At 38.1% G+C, this 18,175-nt stretch overlaps 2 protein-coding genes across 3 annotated transcripts; one reads left to right on the top strand and one right to left on the bottom strand.

Moving 5' to 3' along the window:
• LOC117533768 (prospero homeobox protein 1-like) lies at positions 1-7,233 on the bottom strand. 2 transcript variants are annotated; one of them, XM_034197688.1, is made up of 6 exons: positions 7,215-7,233; positions 5,611-6,900; positions 5,123-5,224; positions 4,356-4,550; positions 1,320-1,427; positions 1-745 (listed from the first exon to the last, which is right to left on the bottom strand). In XM_034197688.1, exons 2-6 carry the CDS (start codon positions 6,871-6,873, stop codon positions 734-736), a joined length of 1,680 nt encoding a protein of 559 aa, XP_034053579.1. In that variant the 5' UTR covers positions 6,874-6,900; positions 7,215-7,233; the 3' UTR covers positions 1-733. The 2 variants fall into 2 exon arrangements, with proteins under 2 accessions (XP_034053579.1, XP_034053577.1); XM_034197686.1 differs by lacking the exon at positions 1-745 and having other exon boundaries at positions 859-1,427.
• Positions 7,234-7,889: 656 nt separating this feature from the next.
• On the top strand, positions 7,890-15,950 carry LOC117533813 (dihydrolipoyllysine-residue succinyltransferase component of 2-oxoglutarate dehydrogenase complex, mitochondrial-like). The gene is made up of 15 exons (XM_034197765.1): positions 7,890-8,066; positions 10,779-10,812; positions 11,042-11,084; positions 11,357-11,421; positions 11,506-11,580; positions 11,676-11,731; positions 11,844-11,952; positions 12,508-12,633; positions 12,757-12,830; positions 13,030-13,127; positions 13,257-13,387; positions 13,577-13,650; positions 13,738-13,821; positions 13,939-14,106; positions 14,770-15,950. The coding sequence occupies exons 1-15, from the start codon at positions 8,004-8,006 to the stop codon at positions 14,902-14,904; spliced, it is 1,335 nt and encodes a 444-aa protein (XP_034053656.1). The 5' UTR covers positions 7,890-8,003; the 3' UTR covers positions 14,905-15,950.
• The last annotated feature ends 2,225 nt before the right edge of the window (positions 15,951-18,175 follow it).

The raw sequence follows: 18,175 nt of genomic DNA, 5'->3' as shown, positions 1-18,175 counted from the left end.
TTCCATAGAACCACAATTTATCCTGATGAACTACGGGAAGTTGGGAATACTGGGAATATTGTGAATCAAGTGTTTAAACCCTGGTTACTTCAATGACAAGTCGAGCCTACAGTGACTTTTCATGACTAGAATAGTATTTTATTTGTTTGTCTTAATTCTATTTTTTTTAGACTTTAAACCACATTTTTACATCGAGAGTAAAGATACAAAAATGTTACCTGTACCACATTCAGCTGATTATTAATGATAGCTAATGGTTGCACAACCTATTCAAACATTGTGACATCACTAAGTGGCCAAAATCTGATCAGCACATTTTCAGACAGGTTTTTATATAAATGGATCAGGACAAAAAGAGAGAGAATATTTATTCCTGAAACTTTCCGAATCTCTTTCCTAGAGGGGACACTTAATTTGTGCATAATAGGTGACCTGGGAAATAATTCAAAGACGTTATTTCGAATGCCTAAGTTCAAACTGCTTGTTCGTATTTAGTTCCCAATTTCAGTCTCACTGAGTGTGATTATCATGGTTAATATGTAAGCAATTGAATTCCGTTTTGAATATACTTTTTATATTTACAAACGTTACACTTGTGAAGCAAATGGCCTACAATTTTACCTGCTGAGAATTTTGTATTTGCACTGAAGACAAAAAATGGATCATCGAAAATTACCGAACACACAGCACCGCTGATGAAGACCATGTTTGATTTTCCTGCGGACATCCAGCCTCAGTGCATCATCTGCAAAGTGGATGGGTATTCATAGTGAGTATGGAAGAAAAACCAAAACACTGTTATTTTGAAAATTACCAATTTTAAAATGTTTGAAATATAATCTTAATATATTCCGTACATACAAATATGACAATAAAGCTCTGCTGTATAATAAATGTGTTTTTTCACTTGTGTTGTGTGGACCTTTTTTTGTCCTTATTAAAGAACAATGACTCTAAAAATGTGTTCTTCTGTTGCACACATTTCACAGATAAAATTGTTATTATGCGTTAGTGCTATACAATAAGGTTGATATAGCAAAATACTAATAATATCAAATGACCTCATGAAAAAAAACAGCCATAGAAGCCTAAATCAGTCTGCTGTATGTGTGGAGACTGGATATGTGCAAGCATGTACATAACTCAATTGTAAAATACAGCAGGTTCTTTATTAAAAACTAAGTACTTTGCTAATCAAGGCGAGTAAGTACACATGGTGACAGTAGCCACTGCGGCACATGATGTCTTCTGATTGGTTGTCATGCAGAGTGATGACTTTTGAATTGAGCTGGTACGTCACTGTCCAGTTTACTGATCACCTTGTAGATCGCTTTCTTCCACGAGGGATCACGGTCTTTGCCCATTGAAATGGAAATGTAAAATTCTCTTAATGTAATCTCTGCAACCTCCAGGAAACGGTCAGGGACCTGTGGTGTCACAGTAGAAGATTGAAAATGTCAAAAACGTTTGCACACATACTGTTTATATTTTACAGAATCGTTATGATGCCTGGAAAACCATAAGGTAAGTAACCAGTCTGAACACAGCAAAGCAAGTACGGTTATTTATAACAATATTCAACCAGTTCAAATTATCAATAAACTACCACAGTAACCAAAAAATGGATTCAGTTGATCATATTGTTTTATGACGAATGCTAATTCTGAAAATATGAAATTGCCAATCAAGTCAAAAGCATGACGTTTTTCAATTAAATAATTGTCTGTTGTCAAATGTTTAGCAAAATGAGGTAACACACTGGATCTTGAGGCTATGGCCCAAAGATGAGCCTTTGCAGTACTACGGGCTTGGTGTATGTGGCGAAATTGACAGGAAAAACACCAGTGGACTTTTTTATATACTTTGATCCAAAACACATGCAATTATCATTCATTGGTGCCGCCAAGGAGAGCAACGTGGAAATATTCAAGATTGTAACGTAAAAAAACAAACAAATACTTTGGTGTACAGGTTATTGTCCAGCTTTTTCCTCACCACCATTTGATCAAAAGGCCTACTTACATACATCAGAGCTTAGAGTAAATCTACCATGACATCTTGTGAGTACATTTGTGCTCCCCAGAGGATGGACCCTATTATGTTTTGAAAATCCATTGTGCACACAGACTGTTTGGCCATGCCCTTAACAGTTAACCTTCAACTCAAAATGAGGCCTGAGAAAGGGTTTCCTCTATGGTCATGAGATGTCAGTATGTACTGTTTATGTGTGCATGTTGATGCTTTTGCAGTACAGTGCCAGTGTGTGATTCATTAAAAAAACAGTTGAGGTCCAACTCTAAAAAGAGCATTTACTCTTTAAATTGTGCAAAGTCAAGCTGATAAATAAAAAAAGACAGTCTCTGCTTTCATTCCGTCTAACATGCACATTTGATTTCAGCGCCCACACCCAACATCACTGCTGGGTGTCCATGTGTGTAATCTGTCTGACCTGAGACCAAACGGTCAGACAAAACGGATATCAAATAATTTTGATTATAATGCTGAACAAAAATTGGGAGATAAACTGAAGAACATCTTAATTGTGTTTCATGAGAAGACTCAAGGAGGGAAGGTTGAGAGTCTGTCACTCATCAGAAAACAAACCTAGAAACTATAAGGTGGTCATGTTATGTTCAGGCATGTTGTTTTTCAATTGTTTTGTTGTCCTTTGTAGTATTTTCTCTAACCTTTGACACTTCAAGATGAATGTTTTCAGATTATTTCCATTACACTGGTCCTTTTTCACTCATTTTAAGTTGTGTAAAAAATACTTGGAAATGTCAACGTCAATTTTATCCAACAAAAATCGTACCTATAATTAACACATCTTAAATATTTACATTTAACTTAAAAGATTATCTGAGCGTTATGCAGCTATAACAGAGTACAGAGCAGGAGGCTGTTCGTCCTTCTTTTGTGGAGCTTGGTGATTTAAGTCACTTTAAAGAAAATGTAAAACATTAGAATAATAATAAATAATGTTAATTTATTAATGTATTTTCTTTCTTTTTAAAAAAAGACTTATCTGGCTCCAAAAACCTTATTTGAATTCGTAACTCATAGCCGTTTTAAAGTATATATTCCTAAATGTGCAGTAAGGTTTTTCCTTATAACACATTAATGCATGAGAAATTTCATATTTAATTCAACATCACAAATATTTTTATTTTATATAATAATGTGCATGGATTTATAATTCCTATACACCAACAAAGTAATATAATGACAAGTCAACATTTTGATAGCACATCAACCACAGTGTGAAATAACTCTTTCAGTGGTAAATGTTATACTGAACACAAATGGAACAAACTAAATGACTTAAAATCTCCAAAACAACAATGTGTTTATATTTAAACTTAAAGTAAAAAGTTACACAAACTATTTTGACATGTACTTCACAGCATGCTACTCCAGGCAGCCATTATTATGTGTATTAATCAGCTGTGTTCATTATCATAGTATTCACTCTTGTGAAATAAATACAAGTAAATTACTTCTAAAACTAATTTCCTATCACTCTATTTTATCTTTCTCACTGCTGCTGAAATATATTTGTGTACTATTTGTACTAGTTAGTAGAAATAATATTAAAGCTATGTTGCTTTATGTTAAATATGTGACAGTCTGTGAACATTATTAACTGTGCTATAATAGAAATTAGGACAATATACTAAATACGACAAAATATACTTGGAGTCCCACAATTCTTTGCAGCATGTGTTCTTGAATATTAAATAACTATTTCTGCCTAGTGTTTACTTTATCATAAGTATAACTATCTATGTATTTGGTGCGTCTGTTAGTAGTTTTGCTGTTGTAATGTGATTACATTTGAATGTTGAGAGAGTGGCTTCGCTACCCAAAATATATATTTCTGTGGTTTATTCCTCATGTTGAAAATAATAATGCAGTAGCTCTGGCTAAAATAAAGTCACCTTCTTTCTATACTTTCAGTAAAAAGCAAGCATGAATGAAAATAATCAAATGTATTATGTGTGTATTTTACATCATTACTATTTACTAAGTGTGTATACTATAATGTAAACAAATAAAAGAACACTTCTATTTAGTTAATCTTGAAGAGGAACTATAATGTATGCAAGTTATAAATAAGGAGATGCATCGAGCAGACATAAGAAAATGATGCTTTGAAACAATTCAACACACACACACACACACACATCTAATAAAAGTAAATCATGTGTTGGACTGTACAAAAATAAGACAATGACATGATCCCCCTGGAAGCTCCCAATGCAACACAAATAACTGAGTGACAAATCAATGAAGCAAATATGACCACTATGTAATGCTCTCAGGGCAGTAAGACATTCAGTGTAGCAGCAGTTTACCTGGAAGTCGTTGGCTTTGTTGTAGTGCATGTTGAGAGCTCTGAAAAGTTCTGATTGTCTCTCCACAGTCAGACCCCGCACGTCGGAGACTCCTTCGATGAGAGCGTGACGGGCGAACTTCTCCATCTGGATGTAGAAAAACTCCCTGAAGTTACTGAACCACTTGATGAGCTGAGAGGTGATGCAGCGCGAGAACTGAGGAAAAAACACAGGGACGGGTGAGTGAAATGAAGTGGGTAATTTAATATATTATAAATGATTTGTTTCTATGTGAGAGAGAAGGTGATAATCATTATTTACTGTATTAAAAATATAAAGCAAATAAAACATGAATAAACGTTAAAAGTATTTTACCACATGGATACCATTTTTACAGTTTTTCAGATTTACGGAATTGCAATAGTGATGTGTTTATAATCCTGATCTGATTGCTTGATGTTATTGCTATTGACAAATAAAAAAACAATTGTATTTTCTTGTCTGGGACTGATTATTTATTTATAGAGATGCACTATTGAGGAATCAAACTGGTTTGGGATCATCAAAACAAGCCGCAGGTTCAAAAACCGACATTTTCAGACTGCTTAAATGTAATATATTTTCTCAGAATCAGCAAAAAATATGTCCAGTTAAAAGCAAAACATGGTGACTTTCGCAAAATGTTTAAGAATCTGTATTCCTTACAGTAAAATGAAGTCATGTTTTGTAAAATTATCTATTAAAATCACACATGTGTAAGAATTGCACTTTTGATTAATATTTCTTACCTGCACATCATGGAAACACATCTTTAGCACCAGGGAACTCGGGTAGCGCGTGTAGAAGAACATGAGCTTTGCTTTCTTCAGATGATTTGTGGTCAGACCCTCCTGTATGCACCAGTGTTAAGGGTAAACACACACACCCTAAACATGACTGGACTGGATACATTGTCCCTCCATTAAATCGTTACAACTTGGGGAAAATAGAAAGTCAACTGGAAATGTTGTTTAAAATTTGAAAGATCAAAGAGATAACTTGTTGGATTCTAAAAGGTGAAAAGTAATTTAAGCAAGAAGAAAGAATACCATCACAGAAAAGGTTGTGATTTGGAACTCTAATAAGCCAATGAAGAGATATTGCTGGTATGTAAAGACAGCTGATTAAGAAGCTTATACAAGGAGAGAGTAAAACGTTCTCTCACTGCTGATTGAGTCTTAAACTCTCAAGAAAACAGAATAAAATATCAAAAGTATGACTCCATTGTAAAGGATACATTCAGCATGTACAGGTTGGTCTTCACTAGGCAGTCGGACTCTATATTGACATGAGGGAGACCAGGGCTTTCCATCAGCGTGGGGTCCACAGACACAGTGTGAGTCTGTGGGCTTCTCACAGACCTGGAGTTGACCTTCGACCTCACTTTGATTGAATTCCGAAGGGTGTCAAACTTTGCCGGACCAACTCTGGAGCATGCATCCTGAGAGCACCTGAGGGCATGTTGACAGACGGCTTCGTGATTCCTCTCTGACGGCTGATCTTTAGAGTCATGATTCCAGAACAGGATTGGAGGTTGTGGACGATGGTGAAGGACAAACTTGTTTTCCAGTCGAGACTTTTGTACGACCAGAGACAGAGCTTCGGTTTGAACATCTGGGACTTGCACCTCTGCATTTCCACAACAGGTTAGTCCTGATTCATCTTCACCAACTGATGACTGAAGACGTATATCTGTCTCTGCATTCCCCTCAATGTTTGTTTGTATAAGTGGCATGCTTTTGAAAATAGAGTCAACGCTCCTACTGACAGCTCTGGACAGCTCATACTTTAAAACCTCTGCCATCAGCTTTATTCTCTCGGGTTGGGATTGGAAGTAGCTCATCACCGACTTCCGTCCTTGATATTCTCTACTTGAGCTGGTCTGAAACTCACTGTATGAATCTGTGAATGCGTCCCTTGGAGATGTTTCAGGAGATTCGTCCTCGTCTTTAGTGTCGATTACTTCGTCCACATGGTCCAACCTTGCTCTGAGATGCTGATTCTCCAGCTGCTTTCCTGTTCTCTGGCTGCCAAATCCACTCGTTCCCACGTAGTCCTGCTCATGTATCGTTTCCTTTTCCTGCATGCCGTCTGTCTTCACGCATTGGTTTCTGGTCACATTGGTGCAGTGCATACCTGGAGAGCTGGTCATGCCTTTGATGATATTTTCTACTCTGGCACGCTTTGCCTGATGGCCACTGTTTAAGTTCCACTCATCATGACCACAGGAACTGGATGCAGGAAACGGGTGCCTTCTTATGGGTGAATGTCCAGTCGTGCTGTCTTTGGATGGATTCATCAAACTTGAACCAGCATCCCCACTTCTGTAATAGGCACTCTCCGATAGCATTTTTCGGTCCTCACTGTTTTTGTGTGCTGACACATCTACATTTGATAGCACAGGGTCCAGTTGAAAAGAGGAGAGATGCTCTGCGTGAAAGCCGTCAAGGCAAATGCTGCTAGAAGAATACATACCTTCGCTCCAAACACTTGGATTCATGCCTTATAGGGTTTAAAAAAGACAGCACTGTGATGGAAAAACATAATTAATTACTGATGCAGGTGTGGTGATAAATCCCTAATAAAATGTCATTCAAGTGAACTGAAATACTTTTCAACTTTAAGACGTAACACAACAATAATGGATCTTGTAAAAAATAAAATCTGCTATATTGGCTACTTTTTGGCACATTTTAATTTAGCTTAAGTTATTTCAGACTTGATTCAAAAATGTAAAAAGTATATCACATTCTAGTTGTATATGACAGTAAAGAAATATTAAAAACTAAAATGTGAACATTACAAAAATAAAGAGCACATACACAGTATTATGAAACCCACCTGTTGCCTGTAGAAAAAGACCCCAGAAGGCTGCAGATCTGGAGTTTTCTGTTGCAGGAGTGACTATTTGTAGCGGTCCAGCTGCAAGACCCTCCAAAAAACAGGAGGTGTGGCCAAATATGCCACCCTATCCCATCCCTACCTGCACATAATTAGATTGATGTGAACTGAAGACAACCCACTGTATATATTTCCTTGTCCTGTTTCTGTTGTTGTGCAGGTATTGGTACATTTACCATCAAAAAAATACTTTTATTTTGTCCTTTTTATGATGTTTGTCAGATTGTAGTTGTTATTCAGTATGGTGTTTTGCAGGATCTTCAGCTACACTGCTTCTGCAACATGTTTTACCATACTACTTTTTTTTATAGCATCTTCAGATAAGTAGTTTTCAGATAACATCAAACATTGACAACACTTTATTTATTTGATTTGTGTATTGAGTGTGCAATTCCACAAACCCTTTTCGGTTACAGCTATCAATATTTTTGGACTGTCTACATTCTACAGAGCACCAGTTTTGGTAATAGCAATCATATTAAGGTATGTAACAATGCATGATAAAAACGGATAAAACATAAAACAACTGTAATTCCTGTTTTAGTCGCGGAATTTGACGGGACACAGGCTTTGGTTTAACCATAGGCTGTACATATAAAGGGTTTAACACATCCCGGTCCCTCACACACCCCTCCCCTTCTAACCGCAATGGTTCATCCCACTCGGAGCTTCCGCACCGCTTCTTCAACTGCTGTCAGATAACAAGGAACACAGCTGCAAGCTAGCGCTATGTTATCACGATCCAGATGTGCTTACAGGACGCTTGGTCGCTCCCTGTCAGTGGTCAGCCAGGTATGTTGGAAATAAACACTGAACTGATTCTGTGGAATAACTCTGGAACGATAAAAACTTGAATAAAACAAGACACACCTAGCTGTTAGCTACCGTTAGCATTCAACAGACGTTAGCTTGTGAAGAGGCCTCACCTACCAAGGGCAGACACACACTGACAGCTTTAGAGGAGGTTAGGGAAGTTACGTTTGAAGAGAACAGTATCTATATCTGACTATTAAAACAATATATGTATTTCATGTCGCTGTCAACTGTATTATTTTTGTTTCAATGCCTGGCTTACTACTTTAGCACTCTTGACAGGCTAATGTTAGCATGTGTTGGTGTCCTGTGTTTGTAAGACTGAGGTGTATGTCTCAGCTGACCTGACAGAAATAGCCAATGTCAAGTTAGACATATATGTGCTGCTTGGCTCTGCCCTCACAAGCTTCAGCTGTCTTTTCATTGCTTTGAGCAGGTATTGAACTGAGTGTTGACTAGGAGAACAGCTTGTGTGTCTTGTCAGGGTTAAGAAGTGTAGTTCTCCATACTTCAAGGAGACTTGTGCTAGTGTTTACAGTGGACTAAGGCAGAGTGTTTGTTTTAAAATGACAAGATAGTGGTGTGTGTAGGGTTGCAAAGGAGCGGGACATGTCCGGAAAGTTTCCATGGGAAGTTAAGCTGAGGAATTTGGGAAATATTCGATGCAAAATTAAACAAAAAACATGACATTTCAACAATTTCTTCTTTTTTTTTAAAGTAGGGAGAACAGAACAAGTTTTAATTATTTTATTGAACAATTATTTGTTTCATTGAAGAACGAAAGTTTACAGGAATGTTGAGTTAAATATTACTCATCCCCCCCAACCCCACTCGTTAAAAAGTGAACAAAAATGCACCCCCCATCCAAAAATCCCCACAAAGTCCCATTCAACATTTTAAATGAAAAGAGCCCTTCTCCCTCCAAAAAGTCCCATTTAAACAAATCTTCCTTCAAGCAATCCTCTGCATTTTTGCTAAAGCCTTTCAGTCAACGGGCTCTTCCTGGGCCTCATCAACATCACTCTGAGTCTTCCTCTTCGGTGTCACTGTCCAGCCTTGTTGAGGATCTCTGTGTCCGACTCAGAGAGCCTTAGGTTTGCCCGAATGCCAACTAGTGTTTCCACTCTCACATTTGTGAGCCTGTTGCGAACCTTTGTGTGGTCTCAATAGCCATGCAGTAAGCAGTGTGCTATGGCATGGATATTCAAGTGTACTTGAATGGCATCTGTTTGTTTTAGTCAAGATTATGCTAAAATATACTTTCTCCAACTAAATGTAAGTTCCCTATGAAGAGCCAACCTTCAATTTAGAAAATTCCCAGTTTATTCCCATACATTCCTATGGAAAGTTTCCATCTTTGAAAATTCCCGGAATTTTGCAACCCTAGGTGTTTGTGAGTTGTATTGCCTCATACTGAGGTGTTGCTACACATTTGTCCACTCAATTGATGTCAGCTAACTTTCACACACACTTACAGTAAAGAATCTGAACATAATAACCTTCATGGAGGCAGGATTTATTGCAGGGTATTCATTTAATGAGGTGTACCAAATAAAACATTTATAAAAATGTATTGACTTTATTAGTCAAGGTTGCAACTAATTATTTGTTCATTATCGTTCCGTTTTGGTTTAGAATATGAAATCAATGAATGTCCTGCAGGACCTCAGGACCGTGTCTTTCAATTGATAGATCAGATCTTGACATCTTGAATCGAAAATAGTTTTTGCTCTTGATATACTGGGTAATATGTATTTAAAGTTCTATTTATTGCAGGGTGGTTCTGTTATACTGCCTTCATTAACTTTGCAAATGTGCGTCTGTAATAACGCACACTTTTTGTTTGTTTGAAATCTATCATTTTTTAAATAATCCTAGAGTTTTGGAGGAGAAACACTCAAATAGAAGGGATTGACAATATGAATGATTTAACCTATATGTCTGTTGTGTATCGGCCAGTGTAATGTTGTACACGAGGCGTTTTGATGGTTACATTTTCAGCGCCAGTTGTTCTAGTGAGTCAGAGCAGTGAAAACTCTAAAAACGATGTGCATGCCGGCACAAGCTTTGACCTAGTGTAAATATGACATTTCTGACAACTCCACCCAGCTCCGGCATCCTACATCTGTAGAGTTAGCATTAAGTAACAAACAACTCCACCCAGCTCCGGTATCCTACATCTGTAGAGTTAGCATTAAGTAACAAACAACTCCACCCAGCTCCGGCATCCTACATCTGTAGAGTTAGCATTAAGTAACAAACAACTCCACCCAGCTCCGGCATCCTACATCTGTAGAGTTAGCATTAAGTAACAACTCCACCAGATAGACATCAGTGAAGAAGCCAGAACTAGGCAACCCACAAACATGAGTCATACAGTAAGCAATGTGGCGCAGTCAACATCTCAGCCACCATTGAAAAGATCAAAGATCAAGCACTTTGGAGTTTACCGGGAAATGTATTTAGGAAACTTCCAGTTTACATAAGCTTGTTGCTGCAGCAGTTTAAGTAGGCTCAATAACTCTTTAACCTCTGTGTAAGATGTATGGGGAAAGTCTTCTATTGTTTTTAAAGCTTACTTTAAACTAAATACAGGTTCAGAATGGGGAGCGCCACTAATGAGATTTAAAAAGCTGCAGGTATAATAGAATGAAACAGATTTTGACTGTTTTCCTTTTCTTTCTTTTTTAGGCCAATAATGTGCTGGTCCGACAAAGTGTATCAGGTAAGTGTTCCTCTGAGAGTATACTAGACCTTTAAGAACCTTATCAGTAACCGCACTCCAAATGGTATCGTTCATGAATAAACAAACTGAGTGGATTACCCAAAGCAGAGTAAGTGATGCTTGTTGAGTGAGTAAGATGCCTTCGAGCGCTCGGAGAACTCACATCTGTGTTGGAGCCTCAGGAGAAGCACTGGTTGATTGACTTTCTCTTTTCTTTTTCCCTCTGAAGGCCTACCTGTCTGCAGCCAGGTAGTTTACAGGAATTCACAGCCGTAAGTACTCTCTCCCATTCTGTTGTCTGTCTTTGAATGCCTCTCCGTAACCACTACTGCATGTTTCAAAACTCTTCAGCATGGTCAGTGTTAGATCTGTTTATGTATTAATGCATAACACTATGTTAAAAGGGATTTTAAATGTGATGTAGAGTAAATGTAGATGAATTAGGAAGGCTGTGTGTTGATCAGTATTCTGTGTGTGTCTGTTTTAACACAATCATTTAGTTTGTCCAGAATTCAAAAGTAACCGTGATTTTCTCAACATTTAGATGTGAATTTCCATCATCAGGGAATGTCTTCCACATCAGATACTTCAGGACATCTGCTGTCCACAGTACGTGTTGCAACAACATCATGTCATGAAGACAACCGTGCCGAGTGTTGAATTTATAGCAACTGCTGTTTTGTTTCTGTACAGGGGATGAGGTGGTCACAGTCAACACTCCTGCGTTTGCAGAATCTGTTACAGAGGGGGACGTGAGGTGGGAGAAAGGTTAGTACTCCTCAACATATCAGAATTTCACAGGTCTAAGTGTCCCAAGTAGCCATGAACATGAAATACATCATCTTTTATTGTTTGTGTTTTAGCTGTGGGCGACTCGGTGTCCGAAGATGAAGTGGTGTGCGAAATTGAGACGGACAAGGTATGAACAGGAAAGACAATCAACTGTTAATTCATTGCTATGACCTTTGATGAATGTTTCCTTCGAACAGAGTATGACAAATATTTACTAAAAATGTCTGTCACACTTCCAGACCTCAGTACAAGTCCCCGCTCCAGCATCTGGTGTCATCGAGGAGCTGCTGGTGCCTGATGGAGAGAAAGTAGAATCAGGGATGCCGCTCTTCAAACTCCGGATAGGAGGTACGCGTAGTTATCATCACTAAACAAACCTGTACAACACACTTTTAATATGCTCGAGTTTCAGGAATGAAACACTACGTTTTTAATACTTTACTGTGCAATTTAAACTTCACACTAAAGCTTTACTCTCTCTTAATAATACACAGTTTACAATTACCGCAATCAGTTAACGTTTTTGAAACATCTAGCCATTTGTCTATTCTTGGTACTATGTATTACTTCCAGCCGAGCAGACCTCTATATTTCCCACTGTGCTGTACATGTATGTATTGACTGCTGTAGCATTACAGGTGTTGCTGTGAATCTGCTGGTTGTATCGAATTATGACGCATGTTGAGCCAAAGTGTGTACTAAGATAAGATGGACCTTTTATTAATCCCCGTGAGGGATTCAGTAGTTCAAACAGCAACAGGGTAAGGATGAACAACGGCAGATTCACACAGATTAATAAAATCAAAATGATGAAAAACGATGAAATGAATACAAACTGAGCATGATACTACGTCATCATGAGGCCCATACTACATTTGTCCTTATTCACTTCTGTCTCCCCAGTCGTTGCTGCGAAAGCTGCCCCCGCCCCGGCTGCAGAGGCCCCAGCTGCAGCCCCTCCCCCCCCACCACCTCCAGCCCTCACTGCCATGCCTCCAGTGCCACTGCAGGCTGCCCAAGCCAGACCTAGTGAGTTTCCTTCTGTAGCATCTAAATCCACATACTGCAGAAAGCATTGTATTTATATACACTGGCTGATCACGCCACTAGCAAACTGTTAACATATCATTCTGTCTTTCCTTCTTTATCAAGTTTCTGCCATCAAGCCCACAGTTGCAGCTCCCGCCCCCCCTCTCCCAACATTAGGGGGCAGAGGAGAAAACAGGGTAACACACATGAAACTCTCCTCAAATCAAATCAAGTTTTATTTATATAGCACATTTATAAACGATTTTTGGTCGAGCCAAAGTGCTGTACATATAATACAAATAGCCTACAGTAAGCCTCCTGATGTTAGTTCATTTGTTTTGATTGTTCTTTGACATTATTATAGGAATGAATTATGTATTTTCTCTTTCTCTACAGGTGAAGATGAACCGCATGAGGTTGAGGATCGCCCAGAGGTTAAAGGAGGCCCAGGAAACCTGCGCCATGTTGACCACCTTCAACGAGGTGGACATGAGGTGAGCTGCAGCTGGAAACATTTATTCCATCTGTCTTTATAGTATATACAGTTCAATCGACAAATGCCAATGGTTCAGGAGGTTTTCCTACTGAACACACTCCTTAATACTTCCTTCATTTTGCTTCAGCAACATCCAGGACATGAGGAAACTCCATAAGGATGCTTTCTTGAAGAAGCACAACATCAAGCTGGGTTTCATGTCGGCCTTTGTGAAGGCTGCTGCTCACGCTCTGACCGACCAGCCTGCCGTCAATGCCGGTGAGACAATGTTCTTCTTTCGCTTTAAATGTTTACTTTCCCCAATGGAGTTTACTCCCTGCTAGCACAGCCTAGAATCATACTTTAAATGTTTACTTTCCCCAATGGAGTTTACTCCCTGCTAGCTTTATACTTTAAATGTGTCTATTTCTTTTTTCTTACTTGCATCCTTATATGCTTTTACCACAGTTATCGATGATTCAACCAAAGAGATCGTCTACAGGGAGTACGTAGACATCAGTGTCGCTGTGTCAACTCCAAAGGTACTTTTGGATAAAAAAAATATATATAATCTTTTTAAATTGCAGCTGTTAAGCCTCTTAATGCTTCATACACCTGTGTTTGTTTAGGGGCTCGTTGTGCCGGTGATCCGTAATGTTGAGACCATGAACTTCGCTGACATTGAGAAAACCATTAATGCATTGGGAGAAAAGGTACACATCTTTATGCAACAGAAATGTGTCATTTTAAAATGCTATTTTGATTTAAACCAATATCTTTTTAAATGTATTAGAACAAATGTGAAATGGATTTGTTGTTGTGTGCTTTAGGCCCGTGGCAATCAGCTAGCTGTTGAAGATATGGACGGAGGCACCTTCACCATCAGCAACGGCGGCGTGTTTGGCTCCATGTTTGGCACGCCCATCATCAACCCCCCCCAGTCTGCCATCCTCGGCATGCATGGCATCTTCGACCGTCCTGTGGCCATCAACGGCAAGGTGGGAGCTGTGTGTCTGTAGACGCAGATTATTATTATTATTATGTAGAGCCGTACCAAATAGTTCAAAGCCTCTCGTACATAATGTTAACATTCTTATTTTGAATCAATATTTGATTTCTGAGCTGTTTTTGTTATTATCATCATTAGGATTAAACCCTGTATTATTGCAGAGTTCTAGAGAAAATGTAGTCTACACTAACATAACTAGTATTTTTCTGTTTGTAGAATTAGATTCCAGATTAGTCGGATTAATTCTGACTTGTGTGATTCAAATATTTCCAGAGCGTCAACATTTGCAAATTATTAAGAAAAAGATATATGTAATTATTCTTACATTTCACAATGTGTTTTTATCTGATAACCTATTAAGCTTCAATCAAACAGCACCATGCATCTTAATATAACCACAATAAAGACAAATCATTAGTTTTAGGGTAATGACATCATAAAATATGGAGACCGGCATTTTAAGCTTTGTTTGAAAACCTCAATAGAAGCTTAAAATGTAAAAAAATGACATTCTGCAAAGCCCTACAGTAACGTCTTGCTGTAAAAGTATCACTAAAAAAAGAGTGACTTCAGTTGACCTACTTGGTTAGCAATAGTGTCCCTGTCACGGTAAACTCAACCATAAGTAATAAACCTCCTTCTGCTCTGGCAGGTGGAGATCCGCCCCATGATGTACGTGGCTCTGACATACGACCACCGACTGGTCGACGGCAGAGAAGCGGTGACTTTCCTCCGCAAGATCAAAGCAGTGGTGGAAGACCCACGAGTGCTGCTTCTGGACATGTGATGTTTCTACAGCCACATTACTCTTATTTAAAGCTGCATAAAATGAACTCCACCTCACAAAACACGCACAAATCGTACAAAATTGCCTAAACGACTTTGGTTGCCCCTTTTATTTGTTCAGAATGCAGGAGGATATTAAAGTAGTGTTTAAACACCAAATGGAGCTAAGATATATGGTTTTATCTTTAGAGAATACACTTAAAATGGGCTTTGGCTAGATCAACAGAGCATCTTGAATTGGTTAGTTTTGCTAGATTTGAGAGACATGTCACTCTACTGTTAAACGTCTCAGAACTAAGATTGGCACACGCATGCTTAAGATAAGTCATACGGGTGTGTTATTATACCCATGTGCTCTTCAGATGGACATATGAAGCAGTAGATGAACACATTTGTGAAATCATGAAACAAAATGGCTTCTCCTGGCAACAATAACCTTCATGGCTTTCTTCTCGTTAGTTGGAGCTCCTGAGCCACTTTTTCCACAGCCGGGCAAAGCGGAGCTCATTCAAATTAGTTCAAGATGTCTTTTAATGTTAACAAAGGATTGAGAGAATTCCTTGGTTTCCGGCTTGTAACTGTAACTACCGACAGCCTTGATTAACGAATCCGCAACCAGGAAACCAAGTTTTTGGATAAATGGCGTGTATATGTCTGGAGGCGACTCCTGTTATATTCCTGCTTCACATATTCATCCATGTCTTGCATCCCTTTTATTTACACCTGCATTGCAGATCCTTTGTCCATGTAAGTATAAACATGTTGATCAAACTGTTACAAGCTTTTAGTAAAACAGACACACATGAACTCACTATTCAACCATACAAACAAAAACCAAACACTATATGTTTTTTTACAGTATATTGTTTCTTTTTGGGCAATATGTTGGGAGAAATGTTCAAAACGCACAATTTGACAGCAGGTTTTTATGTTGAGCTTCAATGTTGGACGAGATTTTCATTATGCTATCCTATATATAAAATACTTGTATCTATTTAAAGAAACGGTTTTAAACATTAAACATCTCAAGAGTTTTATGTACTGAAATGTGTCTTTCTACATTTACTTTTACTACTAATAACATTGTACATAATGATTTTCAAGACACTAAACGATCCCTCCATTCAATTTTCCATTAATTAATTACTCATTAGTTTACAACAACTTTGACAATTGGTTTAATGTTTTAGAGTCACAGGCTGTAGAATCGGAATGTTTCCTACAGTAGTTTGTCTTATACAATATGATTGTAAGTCTTTGGGCTTTAAAATAGTTTTTCGCACAAAACAATGGACAAAAATGTCATTGAGCTGAGCTCTGGGTACGTGTGTTCGGCTTTTCTGAATTTGTATAGCAGCAGAGAATTTGTTGACGGCACATTTTACCTTCAGTTTCATCTTCTAAGAATGGACTTTGTGTATTTAAAAAGGACTCGCGATGGCAAAATATAAGCCAGGGGCAGGAAACGTCTTCATGGCCGATCTTGGCTCGAAGCATTTTATCTCGTGCCAAATCCATTTTGCTCCTGCGCATGAATGCTGTGGCGAAGAGCGATCTTCAAAGCCTCATTAGCCCGCCAACCGCTCGGCTCTTGAGAAGCTCCAAATAATGGGATCATCTCTGACAAAGTCTTAAGGGTTGCTTGGCCCTTTCTCCCACTTCACAAACACAGGCTCGAGTGTGTGCAGCTGTGTATGATACCCCTTCAGTATTTCTGTTTACTTTAATAATCACAAGGGGACAATGGGTCCTAATGTATGTCTTTGTTTCTCTGCCAGCACCTACATAAATGTCTGAACAACACAGTTTGGAGAAAAAACACTGAATTCATTATGAGGACACAAAAAAGCCCAAACATTATATTACCATGAGAATATCCGAGGTCCTAATGGGCCTGAATACAGCAAACAATGACACAAGGGTTCCTCTAATTTAATTATTTACTTTTATTACCACTCAAGATTCCATTAGCGCTTTCGAGATCATGCTAATTGGCAGCGTGTGCCAGTGGGTGCATAGATATCTGAAGGGTTTGTTGGCAGGTTTTTGTTCCGTCTTCAAAATGTGGCCAAATCTGTGAATTTCCAATCGGACCGCTCAATAAGACGTGGGTTTTAAGTCTTTGTGTCCATTCACATGAAAGATGGCCCATTAGAAATTGGCAGCTAGCTGTTTGTTTTCATTAAGCCACATCAGAGAGATTATTTACCTAAATTATTCAGTTATTTTTTCTATCTTTTAAATAGCTAATTATATCAATGTCATTGTACAAATAATAGTATTTTAGTCCGAGTGTAAAAGTGTGTTTTGAGATTAAGGTGAGACTTTTATTACCAAGAAAGATTGCCCATAAATTTGCATGTTGATTCTCAAACACAAACTTTACAGGGGGTACTCGATAATTTAAGAGTCTGAAAAAGGCTTTGAAGTGCTCTTCGTTTATTGGAACATCCTCACACATTTTGTCAAATGAATAATCTTTGTATTCAAGGACAAAGTAATTCTGACTAACAACCTGTTGTTGTTTCACATGTAAGAGATAATTCTGTATGCGTTCCCTGTGAATGTAGTCACTGACAAATAATATAAATAATTGTAGCCTGTTCAAAACCTTAATTAGGAAACTGAGATAAAAAGCTCCTTTTAAACACTGAGCGATAAAAACCCATCTTCTTTGTAGCTTCTGTTATTTCTACATTACGACATCAATTTACTGAACACATCAAAGTTGGAAGAACCATTTTCAACCTCTGGAAGTACGACCATCGTGATGCACTTGAATGCACCATGGCATTGGTGAAGGATCATTCTAGTTACACTGGGACAAGAGGCTCATCCAAATAAGGTAGGTTTATAGGCCTTAATAATTGTATATTTTACAAAGATCTACAGTTTTATAAGAACTTGAAAAACAATGTCACGGTTGAATTTTGTATACATGAGCCACATTGCAAATATTATCTTATGTAATGAACAATGCAAATATTTCTCAACAATTTCTCTTTTTTTCAGTGTGTGATTGAACGGATGAGGAGACAGAAAAGACACGGCAGAGGAAGTGGAGACAGAAACATGGAGGGAGTTGAGGTGCATTTGGTTTAGGATTGAAAGAAAACCATGTCTATCGAATGTCAAAATGTTCCTATAGTCTTGTCAGGTCCAAAACTCAATGGCTATAGTTTACCATCATCAAGAGTGGGAAAAAAACAGAATTTTCAGATTTAAAAAGCTAGAATCAGAAATCTTTGACTCCTTAAATAATTTATCAAACC

This window comes from Gymnodraco acuticeps, unplaced genomic scaffold (assembly GCF_902827175.1).
Source record: "Gymnodraco acuticeps unplaced genomic scaffold, fGymAcu1.1, whole genome shotgun sequence".
Taxonomy (NCBI): domain Eukaryota; kingdom Metazoa; phylum Chordata; class Actinopteri; order Perciformes; family Bathydraconidae; genus Gymnodraco; species Gymnodraco acuticeps.
Note: the sequence above shows the minus strand (reverse complement) of the source record. Positions and strands in the feature narration are given on the sequence as shown.

Excerpts from the sequence above, each read along its gene's own strand:
- LOC117533768 (XM_034197686.1), bottom strand. The coding sequence starts at position 6,873 with ATGAATCCAAGTGTTTGGAGCGAAGGTATGTATTCTTCTAGCAGCATT. Across the intron at positions 5,225-5,610 it reads CCAACCTGTACATGCTGAAT|GAGGGTCTGACCACAAATCA; the intron begins GTATCCTTTACA and ends TGGTGCATACAG. Across the intron at positions 1,428-4,355 it reads ACAAAGCCAACGACTTCCAG|GTCCCTGACCGTTTCCTGGA; the intron begins GTAAACTGCTGC and ends GTGACACCACAG.
- LOC117533813 (XM_034197765.1), top strand. The coding sequence starts at position 8,004 with ATGTTATCACGATCCAGATGTGCTTACAGGACGCTTGGTCGCTCCCTG. Across the intron at positions 8,067-10,778 it reads CCCTGTCAGTGGTCAGCCAG|GCCAATAATGTGCTGGTCCG; the intron begins GTATGTTGGAAA and ends TTTCTTTTTTAG. Across the intron at positions 11,085-11,356 it reads GTTTACAGGAATTCACAGCC|ATGTGAATTTCCATCATCAG; the intron begins GTAAGTACTCTC and ends CTCAACATTTAG.